Source organism: Lissotriton helveticus, chromosome 7 (assembly GCF_964261635.1).
Source record: "Lissotriton helveticus chromosome 7, aLisHel1.1, whole genome shotgun sequence".
NCBI classification, from domain to species: Eukaryota; Metazoa; Chordata; class Amphibia; order Caudata; family Salamandridae; genus Lissotriton; species Lissotriton helveticus.
The window spans coordinates 181,129,800-181,149,709 of record NC_136068.1 but is presented as its reverse complement, the minus strand read 5'-3'; the positions used below and the strand labels follow the sequence as shown (position 1 = coordinate 181,149,709).

General features: G+C 44.4%; 1 protein-coding gene across 1 annotated transcript in view; it reads left to right on the top strand.

The window, feature by feature from the left end:
* The window catches only part of LOC144766689 (uncharacterized), a 79,314-nt gene that overhangs the window by 40,098 nt on the left and 19,306 nt on the right, over positions 1-19,910 (top strand). The window contains exons 2-3 of the mRNA XM_078650458.1: positions 14,431-14,576; positions 15,620-15,833. Coding sequence (XP_078506584.1) covers positions 14,431-14,576; positions 15,620-15,833 — 360 coding nt within the window. The remainder of the gene's footprint in view (positions 1-14,430; positions 14,577-15,619; positions 15,834-19,910) is intronic.

Sequence of the window (19,910 nt, the reverse complement as noted above, 5' to 3'; positions counted from 1 at the left end):
TGTAGACGAGTGACCTAAGGTGAGTAAGTGTATGTTAATAAAGATTGGAAATCGCTGTGTCCCAATTATTAATAGCCAAGACCGATATAGGTAACTTACTGGAAGGCATAGTGCCAGAGTAGAAATGGCTGTGTCCCAATTATTAGTAGCCAAGACTGCTATAGGTAACTTACTGGAAGGCATAGGGCCAGAGTAGAAGCTACTGTTATATAGATGGAGTTCGTGAGCTGAGAGGCAGTGTGCCTGTCTGTTGTATACATGTCACAACACCAATAATCTGCAGGTGTGTGGAGGTCAAAATCTTGAGTATATTTCTACAGTGGCAAATGGCTATTATAGTACAGAAGAAAGCAGGTATAAGGTGCATGGAACATTATGCTGGACAATGTCAAGGAATTGCATCTTGAGCTGACCATGACTTATAGTAAATTCATGACTTGATCACAATTATGGTAAGTACATATGGCAGAAACCATAGTCCACGAACACAGTCTAAAGTATATGGGGGCAACAAGCCTTAGGAACATTCATTGTGTATTAATACACAATCCTGTACAACAAAGGAGAAGCAAGAAAACAAAAGGAACCAATATACATAAGTGAAGAATTAATATAATTGAAGAAATCTGAATATGGTGATGCCCCTAAGGGGGAATAAAAAGGTAGGGAGCCCGTGTATGTAAGTGTCCGTCAAATGGCGGTGGGTCCCTTCCTTTCCACCTGTGAAAATATAAAGACAAAAGTGCAGAATTAGAAACATTGTACTTGATCTTATACAAATTATAAACATTATAGTGTATGAATGCTCAAAGTTTACATAGTATGGAGGAATTCAAATGTTAGCGGTGGGAGACCTGCAGAGAGAACGGATAATTCAGTCTACATGTAAATGTATACTCAGCTCCTCATCTAAATTGTGGCCACCCAGCTGTTTGGTCTCGAGCTTCAGGATCCATTAGGACTCATGTTTGCGCAACAGTTTCACTCTGTTGCCCCCACAGGTGCCTGTGTGTACCGGTTTGATTATGAAATAACTCAATAAAGAACTGTTCGACAGGTGTTGTGTTTGAAAATGGCGTGCAACCGGGTAATGAGGATCCCTGTTATTTATGGCCCGCATATGTGCTAGGACTCTTTTTTATGGCCATAAGAATGGTGCTACGAATATAACGGAGTCCAATGGTCAGTCCAGTGCGCACACAACAAAATAGTGCTACAGGTAAGGAATTGGGTAATCTGTTTTTTGTTGGCTCTTCCTGGTATGGTGTATTCTTTAACCAAACAGCTGTTCCGGCAGGCCTTACAGTGCCGCAAGGAAAGAACCCTTTCAAATTATGGTCTCTTTATAGTTGTGGTTGTGTAACGTCGTTATGAACTAGGATGTCCTTGAAATTACAGCCTTTCCTGTAAGTGATTCTAGGACGTGTGCGAATGGATTTGCCTATAACAGAGTCACCTGTAAGTATGAGCTGGTGTTTAGCAAAGATCTTGTAGATCTGCTGGGAGTTGCAATTGTACGTAGTAATTTTTCTAGTTTCATGTGATTCTATTTGGTTTTCCCTGTCTGTTGTGTGTTCACTCAGGGTATCAACTCTACTGGTTTTGTTGACTTTTTCTATTGCTCGGTTGAGTACCCCTTTCGGGCATTCCCTGTTGGTGAATCTGCTCATCATGTGTTCTTTTTCAATGTTGAATGTTTCTTCAGTGCTGAAGTTTCTCCTCGCCCTCAGCAGTTTTCCAAAAGTAATACTCCATTTAAGAGTTGCAGGATGGCTGCTGAGGGCGTGCAGAATGGTGTTACCTACAGTTGTTTATCTGGAAAGACTGGTCTCCAAAGTGTTATGTTTCACCGAAACCAATACATCCAAACACTCGATCTGTTGTTTATTTATATTGGATGAGAGTTTGATGTTGTAGCTATTGGAATTCAGCTTGCCAATACATTTGGTGACCTTGTCATGTGTGCCTTGCCAGATAAGGAAAATGTCGTTCGTGAATCCCAACCATAATCGTACCTTGGAAAATTCAGATACAAGGGTGGCTTCTTTTCTGATTTCCTCTTCCCAGAGCCCCAGGAACAGGTTGGCAAAGCTAGAGGCAAAACTAGTGCCCTTAGCAGTGCCAAGAACCTCTTTGTATACCACCCCGTCAAACATGAAAATGTTATTTTTTAAACATTGGTACATCATTGCGATTAACATGTTAGTATGGTCCAAGAAACCAATAGGTCTGTTCTTGAGATAATGGTAACAAGCCTTCACACCCAGGGTGTGATCTATTATAGTGTACGGTGAATTTACATCTAGTGTGACTAAGAGGAAATTCTCTTCCCAGTTCATACCTTCTATTTTGGTCAGAAATTCTTTTGCATCTCTAACGTAAGAGGGCAAAGCTGTTACATATTCACTTAAAAAGTGATCCACATATTTGGACACAGGGCGAATCACAATACTGGTGTCTTCTGCTAGCGATTTGATAATAGCCTTTTCTTTATGGTTCAAATTGTTTTTGGAAGATACCTTTTTCCAACTTTGTCATTTGAGTTTGAGTGAATCTTGCACAGCCATACCACTAAGTGAATCAATGTTATCGCGGGGTAACATCGGGTAGAAAACGGAATGGGGTTTGAATTTAGTCGAGGCTGCTAGGTCAGTAGAAAAGTCAATGTTGATTATTTCCATGGGGGACATATTAGATACTTCAGATACTTGGTATAGGTCACCTACAGTCAAGCTTGTCGGTGTGATAGAGGTTGTTTCTGATGTGAATTGCATACCAGTTGCTGTATTCTTAAGAGTATGCCATTTGGTACGTTTGCATTTCCTCACAAATTAAAAAAGATCTACCCATGTATCTGAGTAACTGAATAGTTCGGCAGGACAGAATGTCAGGCCTAGGCATAGAGTTTTCTTCTCCAGGAAAGAGAGGGGATAGGATAGGTTAATAATTGTTTTGTTTACCATGTCCGTTATTGGTTGGTCGTGGAGCTCATTGCTGTTCCCATGTGCTTCTTTGATCTGTCACTTGTGGTTTTTCTGTTTTCTTCATTTCCTTCTTTGTTTGCTCCTCCCTTCCCTCTTCCTCTGGCTCGTTGTCCCCGTCCTATCCCTCGGTTTGTTGGTGGTGGCCTTGTTCTTGGTATTTGCCGGCCCCTGAGTAGGTGCCGGTACTCGTCTAAAAAAGTGACAGGTTTGGAAGGTTTCACTCTTTCAGATATGGAACTTGTGGTTGCTATGGAGATGTCGGTATCCAATTCGCTTGCTTCTACTGATGATGGTATCGTAGTCTTGCTTCTCATGATTGTAGTTGTCTGGATGTTGGATAAGTTATCATATAAGTGGTTATATTTGCCACTATATGTTGTTATGTGACCACTCTCGTAGTCCACGCAATCACGGTGGAGTTTGCATTGTTTGTGAGGTTTGATATCATCTTTGTGTTGTTTAAGCTTGGGTTTGAGTTCATCCATGAATGTATTTATGATCCCTTGTTCTTTGCTGGCAATGAATTCTGCCTCCAGTGTTGCGATCTCTGCCATGATGGTCTCATGGTGTGTTCTCAAACTTTTGGCAGAGTTTTCTGCCCATTCTTCCAGCATCCGTGGGTTGGGCGACTTGTATGATGGTGTTACATATATCCTTAGCCCCCGCGGCACCATGTTTTTGTTCAGATAGTCTTGCAGAGAAAGTGCTTCCCACCATTTGGCTGTTTCAGACTTCTTCAGTTTTCTCAAAATGCTTTAGTTTAGTATTTAGAGTTGTATCACATTTGTTGGACGTTTGTGTACTGTCCATTTCAACTAGGTCACGTGCCAGTAGTGTTTGTGCCGCTGCACGTCTCTCATTTTCCTCCTCCATGTTGAGCGTTCAATAAAATGTCTTCGGTTTGCGCTTCAAAGTCTTGTAATTAATGCCACTGCCAACAATCCCCCTCTGAGTAAGATATATATATATATGATTGATATATGTACATATATATATATATATATATTTCTTGAACTCCGCCTGATGAGACCGCCGTCCCATCCCTGTCCGTTTTCCCTCCAGACAGCTCACAAGGAGAAAGCGAACAGAACAGACCCAAATTTTCTTAGTGCAATTAGTGTTTTATTTTAAATAAAACCCAGCAAGTCCGCATGACGCGTTTCGCCTCCGACACGAGGCTTGGTCACATGATTATATATATCAATGCCCGAAGGTGTCCACCATTCAGTAGCACGCGAACAGCAGCTTGGTTTATGTATAGGTGAGGACGGGGATCCACTCGTAGACGCCGCTCCGTACGGGATCTGCCCGACGCGTTTCGAAGCTCCATATGCTTCTCTTCAGGGGCTTTAACGGAAGCGGTGTGCGCAACCGCCGACCCACTTCCCCATTTTATATATAACACACCCACCGATGGGAGGCTCAAATGAGACTGTGCATTCTGGGAAGTGTGGTCCGGGAAGCACACAATCAAGTCCTGTATGGACTCCACAAGTGGGCCTGTCCTCGATTCCAAGTAAGACTGCTGCTTCACTTTCGTGACCCCCAGGGTACCGGGGTGGTGCATACTCCGCGGCTGGACGGCCGCGTATAAATCAATGCTCGACGGTGTCCACCTTTGAGTAGCACGCGAACAGCAGCTTGGTTTATGTATAGGTGAGGACGGGGATCCACTCGTAGACGCCGCTCCGTACGGGATCTGCCCGACGCGTTTGGAAGCTCCATATGCTTCTCTTCAGGGGCTTTAACGGAAGCGGTGTGCGCAACCGCCGACCCACTTCCCCATTTTATATATAACACACCCACCGATGGGAGGCTCAAATGAGACTGTGCATTCTGGGAAGTGTGGTCCGGGAAGCACACAATCAAGTCCTGTATGGACTCCACAAGTGGGCCCGTCCTCGATTCCAAGTACAACTGCTGCTTCACTTTCGTGACCCCCAGGGTACCGGGGTGGTGCATACTCCGCGGCTGGACGGCCGCGTATAAATCAATGCTCGAAGGTGTCCACCTTTGAGTAGCACGCGAACAGCAGCTTGGTTTATGTATAGGTGAGGACGGGGATCCACTCGTAGACGCCGCTCCGTACGGGATCTGCCCGACGCGTTTCGAAGCTCCATATGCTTCTCTTCAGGGGCTTTAACGGAAGCGGTGTGCGCAACCGCCGACCCACTTCCCCATTTTATATATAACACACCCACCGATGGGAGGCTCAAATGAGACTGTGCATTCTGTGGGAATATCAAAGGAAGGTGCATTATGGCACTTAGCCTAGAATGAAAATGTACTCGAGTGACATTATTTAACTAATTGCTTGTAAAATAGTGCACTATCGGTCTAAGCAACATGGTGTTGTCTTTGGAAAAACAATTTTCCGTTTAGAACCGAAATTTGGTGTATTTACAGTAAACCTTCTATGATTTAACCACTTTTTCTTTACAATATTATGAGAAGGTATCATTTACAGAAAGATATAAGTAATGTTTTTGCATATTAGGAACGTTTTATTTGTGTCAAAATTGTTAAACTACATATCCCAAGATGCTTCATTATGAGCTGATTGGGAGTGAGATTATAAATAATGGAAAGTGACAATGGACCAGTGGTAAACACTGTGAACAAGACCTGCGGTCGAAACGCGTAGGTGAATGGGGCTCCTTGAGTCTCTTGAATAAAGCCCTTTAATATAAGCAACTGGACGTGTGCAGACATATTTATTCTTGGTGAAAAGATATATATATATATATTTTTTTTTTTTACAACAAAAGGAAAACGCCGTACTCAGGAACTGTAGTGATTTCGTTTATTTGGCATACTCCACGGCAAGATTAGTCTGCCACACCGACGCGTTTCGGGTACACGCCCTTTCTCACGGTGGGCGGCACTACTTTTTTCTTTATTTAAAAAGGCTTTGCATCACAGCCCAGTTTTACAGGATTTCTGGGACTTGTAGTTCCTATATGTGTATGTAACACAGTGACACCTATTGTGACAGTTACGAGTCTTCATTACTATAATGCATTTATATAATACGTTACTTTGTATGGTTTTTGCACTGATAATGCGATTGTATGCATAATTAATTGCAATCATGTTATGTTTTGATGGTATAGTACCTTATACAACCGTACTCTTAGCTTATTGGTCACATGACATTGGATACAAAAAGATAATCAAAAAATTATTATTATTATAATAGTATTTCCAATATATATACTAGCAGCCCGTCCCGACGTTGTCCGGGTATGAATTGCTGCTGGCCAGTAGTATACTGTTTTGTAGGATTTCGTTTTGATAGCATTTCTTATCTGTGACAGGCCTGTGAAACGCTCCGATTCACAGTGCACTGCTGATGCACTTAAGAGTGCGCGTTCAGTAGTGTGTGAACTCGAGTTTCCCTACTTTATTTTTCCTTGCAGTATTATATAGCGCGAACTCGACAACATGGAATGAGCACAATTTACATTACAGAAGAACACATTCATTTGTGGTAGGCACGGGGAGACAAAGCGATTTGCCTGAAATCACAGGATGTTGAGCTGATGCCGAGATTCGAACGTAGCTCCCCAGCTCTAAAGTTCGCAATTCTAGAACTTGTGGCGGGAGGTGTGTCTAAAAGTGTATGTCGGTGCTGGCTATCAATGAGAGAGACCTGTGCATTTTTCAAGTCGGTGGTGAAAAAATATGAGTATGTTGCTGGAGATGTGGGCCGCGGTGCCACCAATGTACTTACCGGGGGAGGGTAAACACCCATTATTCCGCAACGTTCTTTCCGCATACCAGCACTCCGCATACTTTCATTACGAAAGTACCAAGACTCCGCAATGCCATTATAACGCATGGCATTACATTTTATATGCTTTTACCACGCATACATTTACAACGAAATTCGTTGTAAATGCAAGAATGTCAAAAGCATGTTTTTTTTTAATGTTTGGATAAGGTAAGTATGGGTATGGGTTATATGCTTTGGGGTACTGAGGAATATGTTTTGGGGTGTTTGGGTATTTTAAGGGTTCAGATATAGTTTTGGGTTATGGGGTACAGGGGTAGTTTTAGGGTTTAGGGATAGGTATGGGTTTTGGGGTACAGGGGTATTTTTAGGGTTCAGGGCTAGGTTTGGGTTTTGGGGTATAGGGGTATTTTTAGGGTTCAGGGGTAGGTTTGGGTTTTGGGATACAGGGGTATTTTAAGGGTTCAGGGCTAGGTTTGGGTTTTGGGGTACAGGGGTATTTTTAGGGTTCAGGGCTAGGTTTGGGTTTTGGGGTACAGGGTTTTTTATGGTTCAGGAGTAGGTTTGGGTTTTGAGGTACAGGGGTATTTATAGAGTTCAGGGCTAGGTTTGGGTTTTGGGGTCCGGGGTATTTTTAGGGTTTAGGGATAGGTTTGGGTTTTGGGGTACAGGGTATATTTATAGAGGTTAAGATGGGTTAGTGTTTAAGGGTGTTGGGGTATTTTAAGGAGTAAGGGTGGGTTATGATTATGGGGTGCAGGGGTATTTAAAGGGAGCAGGGTGGACACCCGGAGCTGGGATGTACCGAACCTGGGAAGAAAAAACAATGAAATATTGGGCACAACGCTCGCTTTTTTTCCCCGTAATCCCACGCCCCGCACACGCCCATGCCCCAAGCACACGCCCACAGCACACGATATGAGACAAGGCATGAAGGGCGGAACGTACCACACACCCCCAGCGTTTGTCACGCCCCCAGCACACGCCCACAGCACAACGCAGACACGCCCACAAGGGACTACTTTGCTGCCACAGTTCTTTTACCTTTTAAATGTATATGGTGGGCGTCTGCATAGCCTATGTCCTTCTGCTGTAACTGCCCTTTCCAACGCTGTATTGGGTGTTGTGATTGGTGCTGTGGTTCCTGAGATTAGCCGCCTCAAAGGTTTGGGCTCTCTCTTTATTATATTAGTATGGATATATATATATATATATATATATATATATATATATATATATATATATATATATATATATATATATATATATATATGGCTGGAGGACTTTGAGGTGGCAGCCAGGGAGTGCGTATGTAGGTTTCTGGCTAGGGGGTACGGCGAAGCTCTTCTGAATAACACCTTGAAAAGAGTAAGGGCCATCTCTAGAGACTCTCTGCTGACAACAAAACCAACTAAAAGAAATGACTTCAATACAACACCAGTTAGCAAAGGAAAATTTAGACTAATTACTCCCTTTTCCACTGGGGCTGATGACCTAAGAGCCATGCTTCGTAAAAATTGGCATATTCTCAAAACAGATAGCACACTCAAAGACGACCTACCGACCCATCCACTGATAACCTTCAACAGAGCCAGATCCCTCAGGGACCATTTGGTGGCTAGTCACCTGGAGAAACCACTACCAAAAAGTAATACCTTAAGAACAATGAGTGGTTTCTACCCATGTGGTAAATGCAAGGCATGTGCAGGAAGTAGAAGGGTGCTTTCTATTGAGGTACCCGATACTGGCAAGAAACTGGAGATTAAGCGGTTCATTACATGTAGCACACCCCTAGCGGTCTACTGTTTAACCTGCCCGTGTGGCCTCCGCTATATAGGGAGTACCATCAACATGCTTAAATTACGGATCTTAGAACATCTTCGAGCAATCGACAAAGCGGATCCATCTTATCCGGTCGCTCGGCACTTCGCCGAGAAACACAATAGAGACCGCAATCAGCTACAGTATTTTGGCCTTGACACCATAAAAAAGTCCATTAGGGGAGGGGACCACCTGCGACGGTTACGCAGGCTAGAATCACGCTACATAATAGACCTCTCAACAAAATGGCCTCGAGGGTTAAACAGTGGTGAGGAAATGATATTTCATTTGGGAAAATGATATTTCATTGAGGCAAATGATGTAAGTGTTATCTGCAAATTTGACTGTAGAACATGTGTATCTCTAATTGCTGAATTCTGTGGATTACTGTATGATGCGTAGACATTCTTTTCAGATGGACTTGAGAATTTTGTAGCGCTCGCGCTTGGTAGCAAATAGGACTGCTACAAGCGTTTTCTTGTATTCCTGCTTAAACCACTGTTTTTAGACCGTTTTTAATAACTGTACAATTGTGTAACTAAGATACCTGTTGTGTGCTCGCTCACTCCCCGGTCCACCGCAGCTACCAGTGCTGTTTGTTGTGGAGGGAGGCAAGCGGCACTACTTCCTGGTTGCTCCATCTGAGGCGGCCATATTTGGTGGGTCGACGCGCTAGTCTCCCACTCCGCCTAACCTACTTAGCCCCTCATCTGCTCGCGCAGCGGTGACGCGCAGCGGTAGCGCTGTAGACGCGCCGGAGAGGCGCCGGAGAGGCGCCAGAGAGAAGCCAGTCTGCGCCAGTCCGCGTCCAGACGCTTCCTGCTACCTGGTGGCTAGGCCCATTCGTCATGGCAATTCTCCCGCTGGCTTATGACTGTCCTTCGCTTTATGCCCTACGTCCTGCTACCAGTCCGGTTTGTGATCACTCGTTCCTCCCTACTCACATTGATTTTACTTGTAAAACTTGCAATTGGAGCCCCTCTCCAAGCATCGCTTGTCGCCCACTCTCTGTTCAGGAATGGAGAATGTTCCTCCTAAATTGTAGGTCTCTTAGTAAACACCACACCGAATTACACCTACTGGTTGAAGAGCTTAATCCCCATGCCCTCTTTCTAACGGAAACATGGCTTTAGGCAGACAATGATCCAGCTATTGTCAGGGCCATTCCACAAGGATTCACGCTTAAGAGATTGGACCGCCAGACCGGGAGAGGTGGGGGACTGGCTATTGTCTATCGAGACAGCTACAAATGCCGAATTACCCCCACCACATCATCGACCTGCGAAAGTTTTCAATTTTCGCTAGAACTCTCCCCCACTACCACCTTCTCTGGCATTCTTATCTATCGTCCTCCTGGCGCTTTGAACAACTTTATTACTAAAATAACTGAGCTTGCCGCAAGTATTGTTTTATCCTCACCTAATTTCACCCTGTTGGGGGATCTCAACCTGCATCTTGACGATCCACACGATACCGCAGCCAACTCTCTTTGTGCCAATCTTCAAGCGCTGGACCTTCATCAAAAGGGCTTTCATGCAACGCATAATAGAGGTCATCTCCTTGACCACGTTTTTAGTAACATTAATGACATCACGGTTGAGCCCTCCATTCCATTGCCTTGGACGGACCATTTTGTGATACCCTTTATTTGGCGTACAAACACCCTTCCCTCCACTCACTGCCTTGCCAAACATCAAGCGAGGAAATGGTCCTCTCTCTCCCTCCCTGCATGGGAAGCTGCCTTGGCTAGAGACCCTCCCAGAAAGGTGTTGCATGCAAACACAGCAGTCAACAATTTCGATGGTTGGATCACCTCTTCACTTGACATGGTCCTTCCTGTTCAAAACAATAACCTTACAAAAAAAACCAAAGCTGCCCCATGGTTTACACCCGCACTTAAGACTATGAAATTAGCCTGTCGTAAATATGAGAGAGCATGGAGACAGGACTACTCCCAAATTAGGAAGGAAGAATACAGAACCAATATTAGGCTCTATAAACAAGAGATAAAGGCGGCACAAACCTCCTTTTACGGCAGTAAAATTGATGCAGCCGCCAACGCCCCTAGGGAAATTTTTAAAATTGTGAAATCCCTAATTTCCCCTCCTGTTGAATGCCCTAATATTGAGGGCGCTCAAAACCGCTGCAATGACCTGGCCGATTTCTTTTCCCAAAAAATTCAAACTATATATTCCTCATTTAGGGATGCCAACAATGATTTGGAACCCAGCACCTCTTCAATTTCTGATGCCCCGGTCCCTTGTAGGCTAGACATAATTCCATTCTTGGACTTTCCGGCTTTAGATAAACTGGCTGCTAAAGTTACCTCTGGATCTCCCAACGATCCAGCACCCCCACAAACCCTCAATCTGGATATGGACGTGATTCGCCCAATCATATTGGACGTTCTCAACACCTCCATCTCCTCTAAATCCGTCCCCCCATCTTGGAAGTGCGCGATGGTGAGGGCGTTGTTGAAGAAGCCCAATCTTGACCAGAACAACTTGGCGAATTACCGTCCTATTTCCTTGCTCCCCTGGCTGAGCAAACTGCTCGAGAGGCACGTAAATAACACCTTGACGAATTACCTGGAGTCAAATAGTCTCCTGCGTGCCTCTCAGACAGGGTTTCGTCCGCTACATGGGACGGAAACTGCTCTTTTAGCGGTCACGGAAGAAGCAAGAGCAGTGTTGGATCTGGGTGGGAAAGTCGCCATCATCCTATTGGACCTTAGTGCCGCGTTCGACACGGTCAACCATGTCACGCTGTTGCAACGACTGGCGGACATGGGCGTGTCGGGCGCGGCCCTGGAATGGCTGACATCCTTCCTGGCTGACCGGTTCTTTCAGGTTTTTGAGGGTGAGGCAGTGTCCCCTAAACATCCACTCAGGTGTGGGGTTCCTCAGGGCTCCTCCCTGAGCCCCACTCTGTTTAATGCCTACATGGAACCTCTAGACAGGATAGTCCAACCCTTCGGTGTGCGTATTGTCACCTACACGGACGATACCCAACTGGTGGTCTCCTTAGACCACGCGGAGGGATCGTCCCACACCTTAGGCCCCTGTCTGGAGGCGGTCGCCAGATGGATGCAATCTTCCTGTTTAAAACTCAACGGGGAGAAGACTGGTGTCATCTTGCTGGGTAATTCTTCTCCCTCTGTCTTTGCATCCATCTGGCCACCATGTTTGGGCGTGCCCCCCATTCCCAAGCCCCAGATAAAAAGCCTGGGGATTTGGTTTGATTCAGCCTTGAACTTTTCGGTACAAGCCACAAAGATTGCGGCCACCTGTTTTGGGTTGATGAGGATGTTGCGGAAGGTGCTCCCCCTGCTTCCATTTCAGGCTAGGAGGATCCTGGTCCAGGCCCTTATATTATCGCGCCTGGACTATGGAAACGCTCTCTTTATGGGAGCCCCCTCCTTTGTTATCCAGAAGCTCCAAGTCACCCAAAACAGTGCGGCCCGTCTACTCTTCAATCTTCCTCGCTGGCAGTCAGCTAGGAATGCCTTAAGGGAACTTCACTGGCTCCCTATTGCGGCGAGAGTACAATTCAAGGCTATGTGTATTCTACCCAAGGCTTTTCATCACACTGGCCCTGCAATTTTACAGTCCTTGGTCACTCCCTATGTCCCGTCTCGCTCCCTACGCTCTGGTTCCCTCCAGTTGGCTACTTCCATCAGAGTTAGGAAAACCCGTTGGGGCGGCCGCTCTTTCTCACACACCGCGGCCAAGCTCTGGAACACCCTCCCTCTACCCCTCCGGAAAACTACTAATCATCTTTCCTTCAGGAAAGCCCTGAAAACACACCTGTATGCGAAGTCATATTGATCTGCCCTGAGCCCGCGCTAGTAAGTTTCTGTCATAAGCGCTACGAGGCCTCCGGGTAGATGGCGCTATACAAGTGTAATTTAATAATAATAATAACTATGAACGATGGTTCATTCGAAAGTATGGATGAATTCTATTAACCTTACATAAATCTCGCACCTGTATGCCAATCTATGGATTGGAATATCATTCATCAGAATTTTTATAGGTTCAAAGGGCCCTTTGAATCCTAGGAGAATAGAAAGTTTATGTCTAAAATACAATGTATACTTGATATTTTTCTTTCCCTTTTTCTCCTCCCCTTCTCCTCTTCTTCCTCGTTTGCTTGTTTTTTTCAGATACTCTTACCAGTTTACACAGGACATTATATCCTGTTCATTAATTATGATATAGTATCTGAAGTGCAAGAGGGTGACACACAGTTATTGGCCTCATATATCCCCAGGGGACTGTTGCCGATCCACGGCTTTATGTAGCAGCGCTATTCAAGTACACGCGTTTAATTAATATTATATACCTCCTAGCACAACGCGCTCACCTATCTGTAGGTTTAATTAGCTCAATATTTCAATCATATATATAGAGTTAAGTGGAATTGTACTATTAACCACTACAAAATGGAGCTGGCGTTTGCAGTGAGGCTTTTAGTCCTCTGTCGATGCCAGTTAAGAGGTGTAACCCTTGCACGTTATCCTATGTTATTGTTATATATGTGTACCGGTTTGTGCGTGTGGACACACACACTGACGAAGGCAAATTGCCGAAACGCGTCTGTGGTTTAGCCTGTAACCAATAAACTACGTGACAAGGAACCTCCCGAGTGCGGTATCTTTTTTCCTGGGGATTTACCTGGAGTTGTTGAGCGCTATATATATATATATATATATATATATATATATATATATATATATATATATATATATATATATATATATATATATATATATATATTCCAAAGTGCCCTGAAGCATTAGGAGGTCATGCAACAGAGCCTCGCCATGTGGCTCCTTAATGCAGTCTGCCTTCCTGCTCTTAATTCTTGCAATTGCCAACGCGTTTCGAGGAAAGAATCCCCTTCTTCTCGGGCTGCCAACAATGAAACATCTGAGCCTCGCACTCCTGTTATTTTACAGCTTTAATGAATTATGTCACCGCCCCCCAGTGGGCGTATACTCAGCGCAGAGTTTGATAGATGCTGGGACATGAAGTCCTGAATGCGAGCGTCACTCTTTACTTGCAGTAAGTTCAATTGTTTCATTAAAATTAAAGGCACATTTCTTTATCCTATAGTAGGTGTAGAGCATTTGGCAGGCTTGATTTAGCATATTTAGGCATATATAGCAAGCTCAGTGGGGAGTGTCCCTCAGGCTTTGGGGAAGCGCTTCACCGCTCGAGTGCGGTTCGCCTGAGGGACACTCCCCACCTAGCTTGATATATGAAAATTTTCCAAACACACATTTTTACAAAATGTCTACCACAGATTTACAGAGAAAAAAATAACTATAACTCGTGCTCTAGAGTAACTATAACTCGCAGCTTTGCCATGCACTCCTAATTATCTCATATATTACATCACTCGCTGCATGTTCTATGACATCGTTGATAGTATCACTGCAGCATCACAAATGACATTATTGATGACAACACTGTGCATGGGAGGGTCAGGAGTAGTAGTTGCTTTAGTACAAGTCATATTTACTTGAGGTAACTATAACTGGTGAATTTCAGTGTTTTTGTTAGTTTAAAATGTTATGCTGTAACCAAGCATTGTCACTTAAGTATAACGTCCCTTGAACCTTTGTTTTTTTCAGTTTTTTTCAGTGAATATATATATATATATATATATATATATATATATATATATATATATAAAAATATATATTTTTTAAAGTTGTGGATGTTTAGTCGACTACTCCAAATCACTCTTGAAATGATGTCCCGAACACAACTGGATCTCTCACCTATACCTCTCTATTTGCTGTTGCCTCCCTTCTCTACTTTATCGCTCTTTAAGCTCACCCAAGTTCAGTATAAATCCAGCATGCTCCTTTTTCTTTTTCCCCAGGTGTTTGCTCCTGTGTAATTATAGTGATGTTTAGTTTGTCCAAGACTGAATCACCTGGAATCCAAAGTGCAGAATGTGGCATGCCTGCGGTTCTGCACTGTCCACTTGCCCATGGAGCCCGCTACCTGCGCATTACATGGTACAAGGTATGAGTACCAATCCTCGGTTAAAACCCTTAAGCGGATCAATGATACTCCTAAAGCTGTTGCCATAATGTGGTATGAAATGGATAGCTGCAAGTGAGTAATTGGGTAGCAAGATTTTCTGTTTGCAAAACAGATTTGCAAAGAACCTAATTTCGGGCTGAGATATAATAGCTATGGGTGAAAATTCACCCTATTAAATAAGATTACCATTATTTAATGAAAGTGGAGTATATTGATCAATACTCAGTGACCACAGACAAACAAAACTAAACCGTTACATTTAAATTTGTTTGGTGGTTATGCACTATCTAGATTTTTTAATATTGTGATACCCAAATATTGTGTAAAGTATATCATTTGTACAAAAAATATTGCATCACAGAATATTTTGGTCAAGAATATCATTTTTTGACATATACATTCCAAGTGGCTTATAGTATATATAAATAATATATTATTAAGATGGAATACAGTGAATGATCATTTTCTTTTTAATTGTGTTAACTAATGATTAGTGTAAAGTTATTTATAGCATTGAAAAAGTTCTGTCTTGCACAAAACACTTGATGGCTGGTCACCCTTCTGTGATAATTATCCGATTAAGTGAAAAAGATAAGTGGAATTCAGAGTGTAAGTCCTTGTGAATGTATTATAGATGTCTATTGAAAATTAGGTCAAACCTAGAAGCACCCACACCTACTATAGAAGAAGGGTAAGTGCTTAAGAAGAAACCTTAAAGTGTGAGCAGGAGGAACTACCAAGTGAGACTCCCCATTTTCAATCGAGGTTTGAAATGGCACGGAATAAACTGCTAGAGGGGATTTTGCATTGGCACAGTCTGGACTCCACAGCTACAGGCCTTCTGACCAACACACTCCTCTGAGACAAAATGCCAGACCTACAGTTCCAAAAGATCTTCACCCAACCAAACCCCTAGGGCAAAATCCCACATAGACATTCCACACTATCGCAGGGAGAGAGTATGTGACAAGCTACTCTTTTTTGTACTATACTCACCGGAAATGTTTCTCTCCCCCCTGCAGGTGCTCAATGGCAGTGACCTAAATGTACTCATCAGTAATTATGGAATTAGAGATCCACGGAAAGCAAATATAGATGGCAAATTTGAGATGGATGGTAATGAGTCTCTCATTATTCATGAGATTCAGGTAGAAGATGCTGGTATGTACCGCTGCGCTCTGCGTGCTCCATTGGGAGAGAAGAACTTGGAGCTAGAATACAAACTAATTGTTCCAGGTGAGGATGTTAATTTCTGACTATCAGCATAAGAAAGGTTCTGCCTTGAGATCCAAAGTGAGGTCAGACTAATGAAGAGAAGGGGGTAATCATGTACTATATCAAGGTGAAGTTTTTGGGATTCTGATGGATTTCATTTATGGTGTTAGTACACACAACATATGCCTTGGTCAGATCATTATGGCACACCTTTCACAAAGCATTCCCCACCCATATAAGCAAACCCACTCACCCATATAAGCAACCCACCTGAGAGTGGTAGCAACTCTCCACCAATTTGGTAGCTCTGCACTTGTCTGACTGCTACCCACTTCCCCCAAATTCACTTCACTCCTAGGTGGCCCAACCTCATAGTCAATGTTGTGGACAAGTTAAGTGCTGCACAGCAAACAAAATTATCTTTTAAAAAAACACTAATATTAGTACATCTTACCAAATATTCAACAAGGAAGTGATATGGTTTGTATTGCATTTGCCACTTACAGGTTAAGTAGGAATGTGGGTTCATGTCCAAGATATAATTTGGGTAAAATATACTCTAGAGAGAAAGTCAAACTGTGAAATCAGCACTGCTTTTGAAAATGGTAGACCACAGAGAAGGATGACTGTAGAACTGGTGTGTGGAGGGTGTGCAGCCTTAGAGTGTTATCTTTAAAGAATAGTGACTTGTGAATTAGTGAAGCAGTGGCCTATGAGCTTGGGGAGTTGCGTGCTACAGAGCAGCAATGTGGATTGCTTCAATTGGTAATGTGGGGATGAAAGGAGCATTGAACATTGCTGTCGAGCTAAACCATACGGTTCATGCCTTATATTGCATAATATCAGTTTCACCTTCACCACCTTGCACAAGGACGTCCCCTTTGCTAATGCCTCTATCCACACTCCGTCTCTTTTTGGTGACCCTATAAGAGATAACATAGTCAAGCCAATGTCACATTCATACCCAGCACTAAGGCAAGACTCAGAAATTGTCCACACTTAAGAGAAGATTTACACATGCCTGACCAGTGTGTTGGCTCAAGCTTCATCACGTCAGAGGCAGGCTGTTGTATCGATGGAGTCACTTATGCGTCTATGCCCCTACAGGAACCGTGAAATGTCTGAGCCAGGCAGTGGACAGCCTGGAATGCAGACAGCGATGGTGGGTCTCCAGGATATTACATGATATATGGATTGAAAAAGTTTAGCCTCATGTTGATAACACTGCATAGATTAAAGCCTAGTGGATGTTATACTATGGGACAAAATGGTAGACATGTACGTGGGCATGACTACTGACAGTGATCACAATCCTCTATGCATGACACTAAAATCTCCTTGGGCTCCATTAACCGCCCAGCAGATTAATATGGCCCCTACTTCCATCATAGACATCGTCTCCTCGAATTGTAAAAGACATCTGAAATGGAATAAGGTGTCATCCCAAGAAATTAACCTAACTGGCATTAGGGAAGTTGTCATGACTAGTACATTAGAGGTACAGGCAACCCTGCTGGTCACTGAGTCCTCTGTAGGAGCTTCCGTAGTCCATTCTCATACCATAGCGCAACTAAGCACTTTCTTTTTAGCCACTGATAACCACATTAAACCCAATGCCCCCCAAAAAAGGCAACACCTGTGGTTCACTAAGAATTGTAGGTTAAAAAGGCGAGCTCTAGCAGTTGCGCTCAGGACAAAGAATCGTAATCTGGTTATATCAGCAAGAAAGGAGTATAAGGTTGCCCTCCATCCTGCCAAAATTGAGTGGGATGAATCATACTGGCAGGGTTTGAAAGCTACTAGTCTGGAGAAAAATAAGAATCAGTTTTGGTCCTTAGTAAGCAAGGGCAACACTAGAAATACCTCCATTCTATCTAACCACATTACCAGTCAAGAGTGGTACGACATGTGCAAGGCATATGAGCTGCAGATAGTACACTGTGCATTAGATTGCCACCTGGTGTTGGGCTCGGATGATTGCAGGTTGTTGTCTTCTTGGAAGAAGTCTTTGTTAGTCCCGATAGGTGACTCCTCCCTTGGAGAATACTGCGCATGGGCATCGGCTCCATCCTCAGATTGTTTTTTTCCGCCACTGGGTTCGAATGAAAGTTTCTCCGCTCTCGCCAGAAACTGTTTTTCTGCAACTTCGATGCCCAGAACTTCATAAAACATATACTACCTGCCTTCGACATCGACTGCGACACCTTTAGATGACGAAGTCTCCATTCCGGTCATCCAAGTGGGCCTTTGGGCCTATCGACGCCGTGCGGCCTGCACCATATGGAAAGAACTCCATTCCGAAAATGCCCGAAATGTCAAGCAAAGTTCGCACATAGCGACCACAACGAGGTTTGTAACCTCTGCCTGTCTCCGGACCACAACGAGTCAACCTGCACAGCCTGTGCTTCCTTCCGCTCAAAGAAAACCATCCGAGACCGGAGGGCCCGTCGACACGAGATGAGGAGAACAGCTCCAGCACCGGAAGACATCTTCAACGACGAGGTTCCACTCGTTCCCGAAGAAGACTCAACGGATCTCCTGATCGTCTCTGAGGCAGATGACTCTGACGACTCCATTCCATCGGGTCAGCGTGTGAGTACTACTGCCCCGGCCACACATACGCTCAAACAGAAGGCAAAGGTCACGACTCCGCCCGCAGGGCCCACTCGAGACCGATCATCTACTTCGAAAGTCCCGCCTTCAGGCTCGACTCCGAAGAAATCTTCCACGCCTTCCGGTGCCTCGACACCAACCAAGAGTCTTCCATCGGCTCCGAAAAAATTTCCTCTGCCTTCCGGTGCCTCGTCACCGAGCAAGACTCCATCGGCACCGAAGCCAAAACACCCTTCGGCTCTGACACCGAAAGAGGTGCCGATAACGAAACCGAAACCTGTTTCGGTCCTGAAAACGAAACCAAAAGACGCACCTGCTCCAAAGCCGCACACAGTGCCGAAAAACGCACAGCCTGATTCTGAGGCCTCCAAGCCCTCGAACTTGTCTTCTAAGCCAAAGACGATGCCTTCGGCGCCGAAACCTAAGCCACAGGACGCTTCAATACCTTCCAAGGCTAAGGACACTAGACAACCTACTCCGGCACCAAAAAAATCGACGCCGAAGAAGGTTGTGCCTCAAGAGGACCTTTTTCAACCAGACCCTTAACAGAAAAAGATCTTCATCAACCCGAAAACCGGTCATATTGGTGCCACACCGCTCAAGAAGAGACCTGCAGCTACACCATCTACACCGGTGGTTCCTGCCAAAAAGAAGGACTGTGCAACCTCTCCTCTGCACTTTTCCTTTCCTGTCTCTCCTCCTTCTCCCGCTCCTCCCTATATTTCACCTCAAACCTCTCCTGTACAGTCTCCATTGACACCACATTCACCACAGAATGATGATGAATCTGATTTGGGTGGAGGGGACGGGGAAGGAGACACTGCATACCCTGTAGGCGAGGGCACGTGGAATTTTCCATACACAATACCTGCGTCTGGGTGGGGCTTTCCATACCTTGCAAATGACCCTGATGTCCCTGAGGCACCCTCATACCCATCTAAACCTTCTCCTACTGAGGATACTATTGGGTTTGGCCAGCTAATACACAGAGCTGCTACATACCATGGTGTCTCCATGCATTCTGAGGCCATTGAGGAAGATTTTCTCTGAGATACTTTTGAGCAGTCTCAGAGATCCGCTCAAATTCTTCCCATTATCAAAGGAGTGGTTAAGCATGCTACTGAGGTCTTTAAAGATCCTGTGCGTACCAGAATTTTAAACCCCAGGATTGAAAAGAAATATAGACCCGCACCCTCAGAGCCAGTCTATATTAAAGGACACCTACCACTAGACTCCTTAGTGGGGTCCAACGCACGTAAAAGGGCCAATTCTCAAACTTCTGGTGAAGCACCCTGCCTGACAAAGAATCCAAAATTATTGATGCGTCAGGCAAGAGAATAGCTGCGCAGGCTTCCAATATATGGCGCATAGCTAATACACAAGCCCTCCTCTCTCGTTATGATCGGGCTCACTACGACCAATTGGAGAAATTGCTTGAGCACCTCCCAGATCAGTACAAAGATCAAGCTACAGACCTCATACAGG